The sequence below is a fragment of the Trichosurus vulpecula genome, chromosome 5 (assembly GCF_011100635.1).
Source record: "Trichosurus vulpecula isolate mTriVul1 chromosome 5, mTriVul1.pri, whole genome shotgun sequence".
Classification (NCBI taxonomy): domain Eukaryota; kingdom Metazoa; phylum Chordata; class Mammalia; order Diprotodontia; family Phalangeridae; genus Trichosurus; species Trichosurus vulpecula.
Window position 1 is genome coordinate 184,061,978 of NC_050577.1, and position 18,761 is coordinate 184,080,738.

General features: G+C 36.1%; 1 protein-coding gene across 1 annotated transcript in view; it reads right to left on the reverse strand.

Annotated features, from left to right (window-relative positions):
- Positions 1-18,761, reverse strand: part of PDE3A (phosphodiesterase 3A) — a 375,799-nt gene that overhangs the window by 60,107 nt on the left and 296,931 nt on the right. The window contains exon 6 of the mRNA XM_036759517.1: positions 1,219-1,438. Within this exon, the coding sequence (XP_036615412.1) occupies positions 1,219-1,438 (220 nt within the window). The remainder of the gene's footprint in view (positions 1-1,218; positions 1,439-18,761) is intronic.

The following is an 18,761-nucleotide window of genomic DNA, read 5'->3' on the forward strand; positions in this document are numbered from 1 at the left end:
TGCTTTTTCTTGCCACTTTTATGCAAGATAATTTACCCCATTCTATCTCTCCCTATCTGCCTCTCTCAATATATTCCTCTCTCATTCCTTAATTTTATTTTATTTCTTTTAGATATCTTCTCTTCATCTTCAACTCACCCTGTGCCCACTCTCTCTCTCTCTCTGTCTCTCTCTCTGTCTCTCTCTCTCTCTCTCTGTCTCTCTCTCTCTCTCTCTCTGTATATATATATATATATATATATATATATATACATACACACACACACACACATATATATATATACATACACACACACACACACACACACACACACACATATATGCATATTTCCTTCAGCTACCCTAATACTGAAATCTAATGAATCATACACATCATCTTTCCATGTAGGAATGTAAACAAAACAGTTCAACTTTAGTAAGTCCCTTGTGATTTCTTTTTCTTGTTCTTTTTCTTGATTACCTTTTCATGCTTCTCTTGATTCTTGTGTTTGAAAGTCAAATTTTCCATTCAGCTCTGGTCTTTTCACTGAGAAAGCTTGAAAGTCCCCTATTTTATTGAAAATCCATATTTTGTCTTGGAACATGATACTCAGTTTTGCTGGGTAGGTGATTCTTGGTTTTAATCCTAGCTCCACTGACCTCCAGAATATCCTATTCCAAGCCCCTCGATCTCTTAATGTAGAAGCTGCTAGATCATGGATTATTCTGATTATGTTTCCACAATACTCAAATTGTTTCTTTCTGGCTGCTTGCAGTATTTTCTCCTTGATCTGGGAGCTCTGGAATTTGGTGACAATATTCCTAGGAGATTTCTTTTTGGGATCTATTTGAGGAGGCTATCAATGGATTCTTTCAATTTCTATTTTGCCCTGTGGCTCTAGAATATCAGGGCAGTTCTCCTTGATAATTTCTTGAAAGATGATATCTAGGCTCTTTTTTTGATCATGGCTTTCAGGTAGTCCAATAATTTTTAAATTATCTCTCCTGGATCTATTTTCCAGGTCAGTGGTTTTCATCTTTCTGACTTTAATGCCAGCTCTCTATCGACTTCACCATACTGCCTCTATTTTACATGAAAAGGATTCCAAATAATAGCACAACTAAAGTAAAATCTCATTTATTCAGACTTTCAGAATTCACCATAATTTGGTCCTGGTATTCATTCATCCATTCAGTAAAAAGGTAACATACTATTCTGGGACATACTAATCCTCTTACCTGGTACATATAACAGGTGGGGTGAAGATCTGTGGAGAAAGATCTGGTGCACTCTGAGTATATGTTAAGATTCTGTGGGAGCTTAGGCCTTGTTTGGGAGTTAGTTCTGCAGATTCTGGAAACTGTATTGCAGAAATTTTTCTGATTGGGCTATTGGCTGGGCTCCCTTGAATAGGTGAAGGACTTGGGGATGAAAGAGGTGAAATTTTAGCTAGAACACCTGAAAATAAAATAAGAGTTACTTCACTAAGTGAACTTAATGATGTTCAAAATAGCAATTCCTCAGCTTTGATAACAATAACCAGAATACAAGCAATCCTGCTAGCTCACTAATAAATAAAGCAATTGAGGCTCTTTGTTAGGTAACAAATTAGAATCTACTCTAAGATAATCATCCTGACAACAACATAACAACATAAAACATGTCCTGCCTGAAACCAGGATGTGTGGATAAAAAATGACTTCTATATTTTGGGACCCAAGGAATATAATATCATGAAAAATGAATGAGACCTTAATTAGAGTCATAGATTTTAGAGTTAAAAGGACTTTAAGGGTCATCTAGTACAAATGCCTCAGTTTAAAAGTGAGGAAACAGTAGTCAGGGGAGTTTAAATTACTTGCCCATGATCATTTAGGCAGTAAAAGACAGAGCCACTGATTTTTCTCATTGTTCCATGCTTCACGAAGAACATGTGACCAGGGCAGGGGTGGGGAACCTGGAGCCTGTTGGCCACATGTGGCCCTCTAGGTCTTCAAGTGACTCAATCCAAACTTCAAAGAACAAATTCCCTTAATAAAAGGATCTATTCTGTGAAAGTTGGATTCACTCAAAGGGCCATACTTGAGGACCAAGAGGCCCATCATGTGACCTCAAGGCTGCAGGTTCCCCACCACTGCACTATGGCAGCCTTCAGATTTCTGTATCTTTCCAACAAAACCAGAAGGAAGACATAGAAGGACAAAGATCATTTAAAATAGCTGTAGAATGTATAAACCATATATTTTTACCTGTCAAGATGCATACAGAAAATATGTGAATACAACTATAATACTTTTTTATTGAAGTAAATATAGACCTAAACAGCTGGAGAAATATTAATTGCTCCTCAGCAGGAATAAAAGTGACAATGTTATGCCAATTAATTTATACACTCAATGTCAAACCAAACTACCAAAGAATTACTTCATAGGAAAAGAAAAAGTAATTAAAAATTCATCTGGAGGAACAAAAGGTCAAGAGTCCCATGAGAAGTCATAATTTTCTATCGATCAGTGGAAAATATTAGGTATATATCACACAGGAGCAAATAAACACAGTAAGCAAATGTTTGATAAAGCAAATACCGAATAAACCCTGATACTTGGTGAGACCTCACTAGTCAACAAAAACCTCAGTGAAAAATAGAAAGCATTCTTATGGAAACTAAGTATAGTCTAACTCAAACCACATGCAAAGATAGGTTCATTACTTAGACATGAAAGGTAAAATCATAAACAAATTGGATGAGCAAAAAAAAATACCTTTTGGATCTATAGATAACAAAATAGTTCGTGACCAAATAAGAGATAGAGAGAATAATAGAAGGAAAAGAAAAACAGGCAATTTTAATTGTGTAAAATTTAAAAGATTTTGCACAAACACAATCAATGTAGGTAAAATTAAAATGGAAGTAGGTGATGGGGAGAGGAAAATCTTTGTAGTGAAATTCTCTAATAAAGGTCTCATTTCCAAGTTCTATTTGGAAGCTGATAAAAATTGATAAGAATTCTCCAATTGATAGTTGGTTAAAGGATATGAACAAGCAGAACTCAAAGAAAGAAATTCTAGCTAACAATAGACACATGAAAAAAATTCTCCAAATCACTAATAATTAGAAAAAGGCAAAGTAAATCAGATCTGACTGATTCGTGAGATTGACAAAGTTAATAAAATAGAAAGATGGGTAAAAGAGGTCCAAAAAGCCAATGAAGAGAAGAATGTCTTTAAAAGCAGAATTGGCCAAATGGAAAAGAAGATCCAAGAGCTCACTGAAGAAAATAATTCCTTAAAAATTAGAATGGAGCAAACGGAAACTAATGACTTTATGAAAAATTAAGAAACAATAAAACAAAACCAAAAGAATGAAAAAATAGAAGACAATGTGAAATCTCACTGGAAACAATTGACCTATGAAACGGATCCAGCAGAGATAATTTTTTTTGAATGACACCTTTTTTTAATTGAGAAAGTATTTATTTAAGCCACCATGAGCATTTTTTTTTACCAAATCTGTCAAACATTTGTATACAAATAGTATCTTTTATTATCTATTTATTAAATATTATTTTGATTCCAAATTCTCACTTTCCCTCCTTCCTCTCCCTCACCCATTAAGAAGGTAAATAAAATGATAGCCATAATACATGTGAAGTCATGAAAAACACATTTCTACATTAGCCAGAATTCATTAGTTCTTTCCCAGGAGGTAGATAGCATTTTCATCATGAGACTTACGGAATTGTCATGGATCATTGTACTAATCAGAGTAGGTAAGTCTTACACAGTTGATTGTTGTTAAATATTGCTGTTACTGTGTACAATGTTCTTCTAGTTCTGCTCAGTTCACTTTGCATCAACTTATATAGGTCTTCTCAGGATTTTCTGAAACCATCTTGATTATCATTTCTTAGAGCACAATAGTAATAGAACACAATCAAATCTATACTACAACTTGTTTGGCCATTCATCCAACTGATGGATACCCTCTCAGTGCTCAATTCTTTTTTTTCAGTAACTAATTTATTTTTAGTTTTCTACATTCACTTCTACAAGATTTCAATTTCCAAAATTTCCCCCATTTCTCTCCTCCCCCTACTCCAGGATGGCATGCATTCTGATTACTCCTTCCCCCAATCTGTCCTCCCTTCTATCATGACCCCCCCCCACCCCCCCACCCCACCCCCGCTTTTCTTATCCCATTCCCTTCTTTTTTCCTGTAGGGCAAGATAGATTTCTATACTCCATTGTGTGTATATCTTATTTCCAGGTGTATGTAAAAACAATTTTTAACATTCATTTTTAAAACTTCAAGTTCCACATTGTCTCCTTTTCTCACTCCTCACCTATCCTCATTGAGAAGGCAAGCAATTCAATATAGGTTATATATGTATAGTCATGCAAAACACTTCCATAACAGTCATGTTGTGAAAGACTAACTATATTTCTCCAGGGAAGATAATTTAAAAATTATTGGACTATCTGAAAGCCTGATCAAAAAAAAAGAGCCTAGACATCATATTTCTTTTTTTGTTTTGCTTTGTTTTTTGCTTTGTTTTTTGTAGGTGGGAAGGCAGGGCAATTGGGATTAAGTGAGTTTCCCAAGGTCACACAGCTAACTGTGTCAAGTGTCTGTGGCCAAATTGGAACTCAGGTCCTCCTGACTCCAGGGCCAGTGCTCTACTCACTGCACCACCTAGCTGCCCCCTAGATATCATATTTCAAGAAATTATCAAGGAAAATTGTCCTAATATTCTAGAACCAGAGAGTAAAACAGAAATTGAAAGAATCTACTGATCACCTCCTGAATGGGATCCCAAAATGAAAACTCCCAGGAATAGTTTGGCCAAATTCCAGAACTCCCAGGTCAAGGAGAAAATATTGCAAGCAGCCAAAAAGAAACAATTGAAGTACAGTGGAGCCACAGTCAGGATAACACAAGATTTAGCAGTTTCTACATTAAAGGATCAAGAGGCTTGAAACATAATATTCCAGGTGGCAAAGGAGCTGGGAGTATAACCAAGAATCATCTACCTAGCAAAATTGAGTATAATACTTTGGGAGAAAATGGATATTCAATGAGATAGAGGACTTTCAAGTATTCTTGATGAAAAGACCAAAGCTGAATAGAGAATCTGACTTTCAAAAACAAGACTTAAGAGAAGCATAAAAGGGTAAACAGGAAAGGGAAATTATAAGGGGCTTAATAAGGTTAAATTCTTTACATTCCTACATGGGAAGATGATACTTGTAACTCATAAAATCTTTCATTATTTGGTATTTAAAAGGAATATATATACACAGAGGGTACAAGTGTGAGTTGAATATGAAGGGATGATATCTAAAAAATAAAATTAAGGGCCAAGAGAGAAATATTCTGAGAGAAAGAGAAAGAATGATGTAAATTAACCCATATAAAAGAGGTAAGAAAAAGCTTTTATAGTGGAGGGGAAGAGGGGGGAGTTGAGGGGAAATGAGTGAACCTTACTCTCATCAGAATTGGTTTAAAGAGGGAATAGCACACACATTCAATTTGGTATAGAAATCTATCTTACCCTACAGGAAAGTAGGAAGGGAGGGACATATGAGGAGTGAGGTGTGATAGAAGCGAGGGCAGATTGGAGGAGGGAGTTGTCAAAAGCAAAACACTTTTGAGGAGGGACAGGGTGAAAGGAGAGAGAGAATAGCATAAACAGGGTGGGTAGGATGGAGGGAAATACAGTTCACAACCATAACTGAAAAAAATTCTGATGCAAGTTTTTTTCTGATAAAAGGCTCATTTCTCAAACATATAGAGATCTGAATCAAATTTATAAAAATAAAAGCCATTCCCCAATTGATAAATGATCAAAAGATAAGATCAGCTTTCAGATGAAGTAGCCACATAAAAATACTCTAACTCACTATTGATTGGAGAAATGCAAATTAAAACAATTCTGAGGTACTAGCTCATACTTTATTAGATTGGCTAATAGGACAGAAAAAGTAAATGACCAATGTTGGAGGAGATGTGGGAAAAATGAGACACTATTGCACTGTTGGTGGAGTTATGAACTGATTCTGTAGAGCAATTTGGAACTACAGCCAAAGAGCTATAAAACCATACATAATCTTTGACCTAGCAATATCACTACTAGGTCTGTATCCCAAAAGATATAAAAAACAAAAAGGAAAGGGACCTATATGTACAAAAATATTTATAGCATCTCATTTCTGGGGGCAAATAATTAGAAAGTGAGGGGATCTCCATCAATTGAGGAATGGCTGAACAAGTTGTGATGTGTGAATGTGATGGAATACTATTGAACTGTAAGAAATGATTGCCAGGATGCTCTAAGAAAAACCTGCATGTGCTGATGCCAAGTGAAATGTACTGTGCACAAAGTAACAGCAATATTGTAAGATAATCAGTTGTGAATATCTTAGCTCTTCTCAGCACTACAATGATCCAAGACACCTCTGAAGGACTTATGATGAAAAATGCTATCTATCCCCAGAGGAAGGACTGATGATGTCTAATACAGATTGAAGCATACTTATTTTTACCTTTTTTAAATTTTTCTTCAGTTTTTGGTCTGTTTTCTTTCACAACACGACTATTATTGATACGTTTTGCATGACTACACATGCATAGCCTATATCCAACTGCTTGCTTTCTCAATGAGGGAGGATGGGGTGGGATAAAGAGAGAGAATTTGGAGCTCAATGTTTTAAGAATGAATGTTAAAAATTATTTTTACATGTAACTGGGAAAAATAAAAATAAAATACTAAAAAAATAGGAAAATGACAATGTTAGAGTGGCTACGCAAAAAAAGAAACATCAATGTACTTTTTGATGGAGCTGTGAATTGATCCATTCATTCTGGAAAGCAATTGGGAATGATTTCCAAAATATTACTAACCTATTAATAACCTCTGACTCAGTGATACCACTACTGGGTCGCTATCACAAAGGCATCAAATGAAGAGAGAAAAGGAACCATATATACAAAAATATGTAGAGCAACTCTGCTTTGGTGGCAAATAATTGGAAACTTAAGAGGATGTCCATCAACTGGGGAATGGCAAAAGAAATTATAGTATATGAATGTAATGGAGCACCATTGTGCTATAAGGAATGATGAAGGGGACAGTTTTCAGGGAAACTTGGCAAGGCTAGTAATGAACTAATGGTGTGAAGTGGTAAAAAAAAAAAAGAGGAAAGTTGAAAAATAATTGTGAACACAAATAATTTTGGAAGACTGAAGAATTCTGACCCTCACAATAACCAACCAGTATTCCAGAAGACTGATGAAGATAAAACATGCTACCTGCTTCCAGATAGAGAGGTGATGGGTACAGAATGAAGCATATTTATTGAATATGCCCAATAAGGGAATTTATTTTGCTTGACCATGCATATTTGTTAAAGGATTTTTTTTGTTTGTCTTAATTTTTTTTCAATAAAAGATAAAGTGAGGAGAGGAAAAAATATTTTGTTAATTCAAAAAGATTTAAAAAAAGATCCTTGGTGGCAGAGCCAAAATGGAACACAGGCTAGGACTAAGCCCAATGACTTTTTTTTTTCTTACATTTAATTTTAATTTTATTTTTTCATGATTACATGTAAACAAAAATTTTTAATGTTCTTTTTAAAAAAGTTTAGTTTCATATTCTCTCTTTTTCTTCCCTCCCCCCTCCTTGAGAAAGTAAGCAATTTGATACAGATTATGCATGTGCAACCATGCAAAACATGTCCATATTAGCCATTTTGAAAAAGAAAATGCAGAATAAGAAAAAGAAAAAAAGAGTAAAAAACGTAGTAAAAAAAATACTTCTATCAAATATGCTTGTCATTCTTCAATGGATAAGCATCTCCTCAAATTCTAATTCTTTGCCACCACAAAAAGAGCTGCTATAAATATCTTTGTACATATAAATCCTTTCACTTTTTCTTTGATCTCTTTGGGGTACAGATCTAGTAGCGGTATTTATGGGTCAAAGGGTATGCAGTTTTATAGCCCTTAAGGCTTAGTTCCAAATTGTTCTCCAGAATGGTTGGATTGCTTAACAACTCCAACAGTGAATTAGTATCATAATTTTTCCACATCCCCTCCAGCATTAGTGATTTTTGTTTTATGGCATGTTAGGAAATCTGCTAGGTGTGAGATGATATCTCAGAGCTGTTTTAATTTGTATTTGTATTTCTCTAATAAGTAGTGATTTAGAATATTTTTGATGTATATATTTAAAATTTTGATTTCTTCTTTTGAAAATTGCCTTTTCATATCCTTCGACCATGGGGAATGGCTCTTATTTTTTTTTAAATTTGACTCTGTTCTCCATATATTTGAAAAATGAGAACTTTATCAGAGAAACTTATTGCAAAATCCCCCCCCCCCAATCTCCTGCTTTCCTCCTAATCTAGTATGCATTTCCTCTTGTTTATGCCAAACCTTTTTAATTGGAAGTAATCAAAATTGTGCATTTATTATCCTATAAAGCTCTTTCAGGTGAATTTTTCTGTTTTTTTTTCTAGCTCTCTAAAATATTTTCGGTAGGTTGATTGGTATGGTACTGGACAAGTAAATTAATTTAAGTAGGATCATCCTTTTAATTATATTGGCTTGGCCTACTGTATTGGCAATTTTGAGGATCTTTCCCACCCATTAATAGGCCATGTGACCTGCTTACATCACAGTAAGCCTAAGTTACATGGTGGGAGGAACTTCCTGACAGGAAAAGGAAGTTATGACACAGAAAATGCTGAGGGAGGGAAGGAGGGAGGGGGAGGGGGAGGGAGAGGGAGAGGGAGAGGGAGAGAGAGAGAGAGAGAGAGATGTTATGGTTGCTGGTGGCTGCTAATGACTGCCCTCATGATTGTTAGAACTGAATAGGCTGACTTAGCTGTACTGTGAGTTTGTTTAGGGAAGACACCAGCAGGGGGTCAGAGAGGTTTTGGGATGTTAAGATTCCATGTTGTGATATTCTGTATTGAATGTTTTGTGTTCCTTGCTGTTATGATGAAGTGGACTGACAGGCTGTTGGAGCTGAGCATTTAGTTATGGGATATGGTTCTCTGGTTCTGAATAAATGGTTTACTTCTTCTACCTTCTACATGGAGAGTCTCGTATACGTCATGATACAAAACTACATAGGCATTTCGACAATTATCATCTATGTTTTTATTATTGCCTTACTGTTTCACCTATCCATAAGCAATCAATATTTTCTACTTGTTTAAATCTGACTTTATTTGTTTGAAAGGTGTTTTGTAATTGTGTTCATACAGTTTATTTCCCTCTATCCTATTTTCCCCTTATTTATCCTACTCTCTCCTTTCATCCTGTCCATCCTCAAAAGTGTTTTGCTTTTTTTTTACCTCCCCAAACTGTCTTCCCTTTTATCACCAGCACACGTTCTCTTATACCCTTCTTCTCCTTATTTCCTGTGGGGTAACAGAGATTTCTATACCCAACTGAGTATATATATTATTCCCTCATTGAGACAATTCCTTGGGAGTAAGATTCCCTCATTCCTTGTCATCTCCCTCATCTTCCTCTCCATTGTAAAAACTTGTGTGCCACTTTTATGTAATTTATACCATTCCAGCATTCCCTTTCCCCTTCTTCCAGTGCACTCCTCTTTCTCACCCTTTAATTTTTTCTAGGTAAACATAGAATTATGTGTGCCCTCTCTGTATACTCTTCCTAACTACCCTAGTAATGAGAATACTTTTTGGAGTTACAGGTATCATTTTGAGATGTAAGATTGTAAATAGTCTAACCTTATTGAAACCTTTATGATTTCTCTTTCCTTTTTACCTTTTTATGCTTCTCTTGAGTTTTGTAATTGAAAGTCAAAATTTATCTCTCATCTTTTCATCAGGAATACTTGAAATTCACCTATCTCATTGAATGATTATTTTTTGCCCTGAAGGATTATACTGTTTTTCTGGGTAGGTGATTCTTGGTGGTAATCCTAGCTCCTTTGTCCTCTAGAATATTATATTCCAAGCCCTCTGCTACTTTAACATAGAAGGTGCAAAATCTTGTGTTATTTTGACTGTGGTTCCATGATACTTGAATTGTTCCTTTCTCACTGCTTGCAATACTTTCTCCTTTACCTGCAAGCTCTGGAATTTGGCTATAATATTGCTGGGAGTATACACTTTGGGATCTCTTTTAGGAGATACTCTATGGATTCTTTGAATTTGTATTTTACCCTCTGGCATATTAGGGCAGTTTTCTTTAATAATTTCTTGAAAGAGGATGTCTAGGTTCTTTTTTTATCATGGCTGTCAGGTAGTTCAATAATTTTTAAACTATCACTCCTGGATCTATTTTTTCACATCAGTTTTTTTTTTTCCAAAGGGACATTTCACATTTTCTTCCACTTTTTTGTTCTTCTGATTTTATTGTTTCTTCATGTATCATGGAGTCATTAGCTTCCACCTGGCCAATACTAATTTTTTAAGAATTATTTTCTTCCATGAGCTTTTGTACCTCCTTTTCCATTTGGCCAATTCTGCTTTCCAAGGTATTCTTCCCCACTTTGGATTTTTGTACCTCTTTTACCATGTAGCCTATTTTGTTTTTTAAGGTGTTATTTTCTTCAGTAATTTTTGGGACTTCTTTACCAAGCTACTGGATCTTTTTTCATCATTTTCTTGAATCACTCATTTCTCTCCCTAATTTTTCCTCTACTTCTCTTACTTGATTTTTAAAATCCTTTCTGAAGTCTTCCATGACATGAGACCAAATCACCTTTTTTCTTTGAGGCTTTTGATGTAGCAATGTTGAATTTGTTGTCTTCTTCTGAGTGCGCATTTTCATCTTTTTTTTCACCATAGCAACTTACTATGGTCAGAATTTTTTCTGTTATTTGTTCATTTTTCCAGCCTATCTCTTTATTTTAACTCTATGCAAAAGTGGGTTTCTCCTTCCAGGGGGAAGGGGGAACTTTCCTGCATGTCGGGGTTTTTGTACAGCTATATTCAAAGCTATAGCTGAGGATCTATAAGCTTTCAGGACTTCCAAGGTGGTATGATTTAAGGGAAAGTATGTTTACTACTCTTCTGGCCAGTGATGCAGTTTGTGAGTGACCACAAGCACTATTTTCTGTCCTGGAACTGTGATCAGGATCCCAGTTCCCCAGCAGCCACAAGCCCTAGCATGTTAGTGCTCCTCCTTGCCTTGAGACTACCATCCAGGACAGAGACATGGATCTGAGTATGGGAAATGAAACAGAGTCCTGTCCCCAATATCAGCAAAGGGATGCCTGTCATCTTCTTCTGACCAGTTTTCTGACCTGCTTACTGTCTGTGGGATGAGAGCTCCAGGATCAGCCCCTGATGGTGATGATTCAGTCACTCCCAAAGCCTGCTCCTGGTTTGCTGGGGCCTGCTCTGGGCTGGCACAACCTGCACTGCACTATATTCCACTCTCACCTCAGTGTGACAGACCTTTCCTCCCAGCCTTTTAAGTTGTCTTGGGCTGGAAAAAAAGTCCCTTCCTTTTTGCTGCCATCTTGGCTTTGCCCTCCAACCCTTTTCATTTTTTATACAGGTAATTTGGTTTTCTTTTTTTTAAATAAAATTAACCAAATGTTTATGTATTTTATTGTTCCCCTCAATAAAACCACCTCCTAGTTTTATTTATTAGTTGGATGATTTTCTTACTTTCAATTTTATTAATCTCTCCTTTGATTTACAGGTTTTCCAATTTGGTTTTTAACTGGGAACTTATAATTTTCTGTTTTTTTTAGTTGCATGCCCTATTCACTGATCTGCACTCTCTCTCTCTCTCTCTTTCTGTGTGTGTGTGTGTGTGTGTGTGTGTGTGTATGTCTGTCTATCTGTCTGTCTCTCTCTCTCTCCCCTATATACATGTATGTATGTATAAAATAATATAGATTTTCTCCTAAGTACTGCTTTGGCTACATCCCACAAATTTTGTTATATCATTTTTGTCATTCTCTTTAATGAAATTACTTGTGACTACAGGGCAGCAAGGGTCTTCCTTGGTAAAGACTGGAGTGCAGACCTTGTTAAAGGAGCAGAGGGCTCTTTATATGATGTTCTGTAAGGCAAAGGAGCTAGGATGACAAACAAGAATAACCTACCTATCAAAAATAAGCATAATCCTTCAGGGGAAAAATGAATATTTAACAAAATAGAGGCCTTACAACCATTCCTGATGAAAACACCAGAACTAATTAGAAAATTCAACATTCAAAGAGAAGACTCAACAGAATCATAAAAAGTTAAATATGAAAGTAATCATAAGAATTCAATAAATTTAAATTATTTATATTCCTATATGGGAAGATGATACATCTATCTCCTAAAAACTTCATCATTATTAGGGGAGCTAGAAGGAGTTTACATAGACAGAGAACATAGGTGTGAGTGAATTTTGTTAGAATAATCTAAAAAATGTAGGGATGAAAAAGAGGCATGCAATGGAAAAAGGAGGAAGGGAAATGTAGAATGGGGAAAATTTTCTCACATAAAAGAGTCATGCAAGGACAAGCTTGAATAAAGGAGAGGAAAATGAGGTATTTGGGGTAGGTGATGCTTGAACCTCACTCTCATAAGAACTGGTTCAAAGAAGGAACAATATATATACACACTCAGTTGGATATAGAAATCTACCTTACCCACTAAAGAAATAGGAGCAGAAGAGCATAAAAGATAAGGGGAAAGGATAAAAGGGAGGAAGGATTAAAGTAGGCCATGGTCAGAAACAAAGCAGACTTTTGAGGAGGGACAGGATAAAAAGAGAGAGAGAATAAACAGGAGAAAATAAGATGGAGGGAAATGAACTATAAGTAATCGTAACAGTGAATGTGAATGTGATGAGCTCACCCATAAAACAGAAGCAGATTGCAGAAAAGATTAGAAACCAGAATCAAACAATGTGTTGTGTACAACAGACACACTTGAAACAGAAAGACAGACACAGGATTAAAATGATGCACTGGAACAGAATCTATTACACATCAGCTAAAGTTAAAAAAAATGGCAGGCGTAGCATCATGATCTCAGACAAAGCAAAAGCAAAAAGGCCTAATTTGAAGAGATAAACAGTGAAACTACTTTTTACTCGAAGGTACAATAGACAATGAAGTATTATAAAAAATGTTTTTAGCACATTTCTCTGATAAAAGCCTCAATTCTCAAATATATAGGGAACTAGGGGCGCAGCCAAGATGGCGGCTGGTAAGCAGGGACTAGAATGAGCTCCCTAACGCATCCCTCCAAAAACCTATAAAAAATGGCTCTGAACCAATTCTAGAATGGCAGAACCCACAGAACAGCAGAGGGAAGCAGGGCTCCAGCCCAGGACAGCCTGGATGGTCTCTGGGTGAGGTCTATTCCACACGGAGCTGGGAGTTGGGAGCTGGGAACGGAGTGGAGCAGAACCCAGCCTGAGCGGCTTGGAACATCAAGACCAGCAACCAGGCAGAGCATGCCCTAGCACCCTGAATCAGTGAGCTGCAGCAGTTACGAGACTTCTTAACCCACAAACACCAAAGACTGCGGAGAAGGTTAGTGGGAAAAGCTGCGGGAGTGGAAGGAGTTCGCGGTTCGGCTTCCAGCCCCGGGGGCAGCGGAGGTGGGGCAGCTACAGTTGCTGCTGCTTCTGGCCCCAGGCCCACCTGGTGGAAGGAATTAAGTGGTGGATCAGAGCAGGAGTGAAGAGCCTGCTGAAGATCTAAGCCCAGTTCGGGCTGGGTGTTCTTGGGGAGGGAGGAGTGCTGGGGTGACAGAGCTGGCACCTCCCCCCAAAACGTGGTACATAGAACTCGTTAGTCTACAAGCAGTCATACCTCACTGAAAAACTCAAGGGTCAAGTTAGTTGGTTGGGAATATGGCCAGGCAGCAAAAGCACACCCAGATTCAGTCTCAGACTTTGGATTCTTTCTTTGGTGACAAAGAAGACCAAAACATACAGCCTAAAGAAGACAACAAAGTCATAGAGCCTACAACCAAAGCCTCCAAGAAAAACATGAACTGGTCCCAGGCCATGGAAGAGCTCAAAAAGGATTTGGAAAAGCAAGTTAGAGAAGTAGAGGAAAAATTGGGAAGAGAAATGAGAAGGATGCGAGAAAACCATGAAAAACAAGTCAATGACTTGCTAAAGGAGACCCAAAAAAAATACTGAAAAATACACGGAAGAAAACAGCACCTTAAAAAATAGATTAACTCAAATGGCAAAAGAGCTCCAAAAAGCCAATGAGGAGAAGAATGCCTTGAAAGGCAGAATTAGCCAAATGGAAAAGGAGGTCCAAAAGACCACTGAAGAAAATACTACTTTAAAAATTTGATTGGAGCAAGTGGAAGCTAGTGATTTTATGAGAAATCAGGATATTATAAAACAGAATCAAAGGAATAAAAAATGGAAGACAATGTGAAATATCTCATTGGAAAAACCACTGACCGGGAAAATAGATCCAGAAGAGATAATTTAAAAATTGTTGGACTACCTGAAAGTCATGATCAAAAAAAGAGTCTAGATACCATCTTTCAAGAAATTATCAAGGAGAACTGCCCTGATATGCTAGAGCCACAGGGCAAAATAGAAATTGAAAGAATCCATCGATTGCCTCCTCAAATAGATCCCCAAAAGAAATCTCCTAGGAATATTGTCGCCAAATTCCAGAGCTCCCAGATCAAGGAGAAAATACTGCAAGCAGCCAGAAAGAAACAATTTGAGTATTGTGGAAACCCCATCAGAATAATCCAAGATCTGGCAGCTTCTACATTAAGAGATCGAAGGGCTTGGAATGCGATATTCCGGAGGTCAATGGAGCTAGGATTAAAACCTAGAATCACCTACCCAGCAAAACTGAGTATCATGTTCCAAGGCAAAATATGGACTTTCAATAAAACAGAGGATTTTCAAGCTTTCTCAGTGAAAAGACCAGAACTGAATAGAAAATTTGACTTTCAAACACAAGAATCAAGAGAAGCATGAAAAGGTAATCAAGAAACGGAAATTGCAAGGGACTTACTAAAGTTGAACTGTTTTGTTTACATTCCTACATGGAAAGATGATGTGTATGATTCATGAGACCTCAGTATTAGGGTAGATGAAGGGAATATGCATATACATATATATATATATATATATATATATATACACACACACACATATATATACATACACACATATATATGTTTATGTATATATAGAAGTGAATGTGTATGTGTGTGTGTATATATATATGTATGTATATATATATATATATATATATATACATATATATGTAAAAGAGAGAGAGCAGACACAGGGTGAGTTGAAGATGAAGGGAAGATATCTAAAATAAATAAAATGAAATTAAGGGATGAGAGAGCAACATACTGAGGGAGCGAGATAGGGAGAGATAGAATGGGGTGGATTATCTCGCATAAAGGTGGCAAGAGGTAGAAGTTCTGTGGGAGGAGGGGAGAGGGCAGGTGAGGGGGGAATGAGTGAACCTTGCTCTCATCAGATTTGGCCTGAGGAGGGAATACCATACATACCCAGTTGGGTATCTTACCCCACAGGAAAGAAGAGGGAGGAAGATAAAAAAAATAAAAGAGGGGGGATGATGGAGGGCAGGGCAGATGGGGGTGGAGGTAATCAAAAAAACACTTTGGAAAGGGGACAGGGTCAAGGGAGAAAATTCAATAAAGCGGGATGGGTTGGGAAGGAGCAAAATGTAGTTAGTCTTTCACAACATGAGTATTGTGGAAGGGTTATACATAATGATACACGTGTGGCCTAGGTTGAATTGCTTGACCTCTTAGGGAGGGTGGGTGGGAAGGGAAGAGGGAAGAGAATTTGGAACTCAAAGTTTTAAAAACAGATGTTCAAAAACAACAAAAAATAAGTTTTTGCATGCAACTAAAAAATAAGATACACAGGCAATGGGGCGTAGAAATTTATCTTGCCCTACAAGAAAGGAAGGGAAAAAGGGATGAGAGGGGAGGGGGGTGATAGAGGGGAGGGCTGACTGGGTAACAGGGCAACCAGAATATATGCCATCTTGGAGTGGGGGGGAGGGTAGAAATGGGGAGAAAATTTGTAATTCAAACTGTTGTGAAAATCAATGCTGAAAACCAAATATGTTAAATAAATAAATTTAAATTAAATTAAATATGTAGGGAACTGAGTCAAGTTCATAAAAATAAAAGCTAATCCCTAATTGATAAATGATCAAAGAATATGAACTGTCAGTTTTCAGAAGAAGAAATCAAAAGTATGCATAGTCAAATAAAAATGTTCTAAATCACTAATGACTAGAGAAAGACAAATTCAAACATTTCTGAGGTACCACTTCAAACCTGTCAGAAATGACAAATTCTGGAGGGCACAAGGGCAAATACGTACATTAATGAACTGTTGGTGGAGTTGTGAATGGTCCAGCTACTCCAGAGAACAATATAGAACTATTTCCAAAGGGCTATAAAACTGTAGATGCCATTTGCTCCAGCAATACCACTATAGGTTTGTATAAGAAGGAGATCAAAGAAAAAGGAAATTACCTATATGTACAAAAATATTAAAACAGCTCTTTTTGGAGTGGCAAAGAATTGGATATTGAGGGGATGCCCATCAATTGGGGAATGGCTGAACAAGTTGTGGCATATGATTGTGATAGAGTACCACTGTGCCATAAGAAATGACAAGGAAGTTGATTTCAGGAAAACACAGCAAGATCCATATGAACTGATGCAATCACTGTGCCTAATAACAACAATATCATAATGATAACTGACTGTGAAAGACTTGTCTACTGTGATCAATACAATGGCTCAAGACAATTCAAAGGACTCATGATGAAAAATGCTATTCACTCCCAGAAGAACTGATGAACACTGAGTGTGAATTTAAGTATAATTATCTTGAATTTTTATCTTTATCTTTTTTATTTCATTTTTGTAATGTGACAAATATGGAAATATGTTTTTCATAATTTAACATGTAAACTCATATCCTATTGTTTGGCTTCTCAACGGGTGGGGAAGGGGTGAGAAGGTGAGAGAGAATCCGGAACTCAAAATTTAAAAAAAAAAGAATGTTTAAAATAAATATTTTTTAAATTGAAAATAGAATCTTTGTGCTAGAGAGAAGTTTGGTAACATTAAAAATATTTAACAAATTACACAGATGAAATCAAACCTATTCTATTGCTTTCCTATTTTAGTCTCAACTTTTCTGTCTTTGGTGCTTCTAAGATTTTTGTATTAATGTACTAACTCAATGGACTAGCTATTTCACTCCATGTCATACTCTAAACAATGGGCATTTTTCATCCTCTTATTTCTTTTCCAATATGATTGTTAGACTATGTTTTTCTTGAGTAATTATAGATAAAGTCCCGATATTCTGAGGCTTGGTGTCATTAGCACAATGCCATTGAAATAGGATCATTTGATGTACTTTATCTTCTGTAAGCAGTCCCTCTGGACCTTGTGCATTATAGCCTTCTTGACTGTGGTAAACCCCTTGAGAATACTTGTCTGTGTTTGACACCTTTGATGTTAATGATCGGAGGGTTATGCAACAGAATTTTCCCTGTTTCTAAATTTATCAAATAAATTCATATGATCTTAAAATAAGCACAAGAAACTTCTTATTGGAAGTTATTTAAATTTAAAATTATAAAGTTATAAACTTTACAGTTATATCACTCACATCCATCCTTAAATAAATTTTTGTAGGTTCATAATCCATAAATTCAATAGTATTTTGAATTTTCCACATTTTCAGTCAATTGTAGGGATCATTTACAAAAGCCTGCCCATTGCCATCTCCTATTTTCATTAATATATCCTAAAAACACCCATAGATCATTTTCATAAAGACTTTATAAACTTGAGAAGTTAGGTACATGGGCAAGCAGTTACTGATGTTCTCTTGATCTGCCTTTTAGAGAATTATGTCTGTGAACTTTTTCCCATTTTTTTCCACATATTCATCACCCTAATGCATCATGTAAAACGGTTCCATTTTCTGCAAGAAAACTTTTGTAGCCCTCCTTAATCAGTACCTTTTATTTGAGATGACCCCATTTTCTCTCTCTGTGTGTGTATAATATATATATATATATATATATGTGTGTGTGTATATATATACATACATATATCTTGCACATATTCATTTGTATATTTTCTCCACAATAGCGAATATATATGTATATATGCATGTATACACACATACATATATGCACATATACATATATACATACACCTACACACATATATGCTTATATACATGTGTGTGTATATATGTATATGTATATATACACATATATATATGCCTTTCTTTGTGTCCTCAGTACTTAATAAAGGCAAGTTTACTGATTCCCGAATGCTTTCAAGATCATGTTGCCTTTAGTATAAAATAGACTTGTTTACATGAACTTGGTCTGTTCCAGTTGATTTTCCCAATTTCATCTTTTTAAGTGACATTTCTTCTTCATAACAGAGACTAAAAGGTCCAAACCTGGTGTTTTCCTCTGTCACTAATAATGAAAAAGACTTATATAAAGACTATAAAAAATTTGTTCTCTGTGATGCTTATTTGTTATTTTCCTGCCAGTTTTGTCTATGAATACATCAAAATGTGGGACAGTTGTTTCTCGTGCCAAGCTTTAGATAGATTTATTTTGGCTTCTACTGCTTTTCATTCTTTTATGAGGTGATATTGCTTGTAATCTTCTGCCAGCCTTCAATATAATGTGTTACAAATTGGTGTATATTTTAATCTTTTGTTGCCCTTGGATTCTGCATCCTTCCATTTGGCAATAAG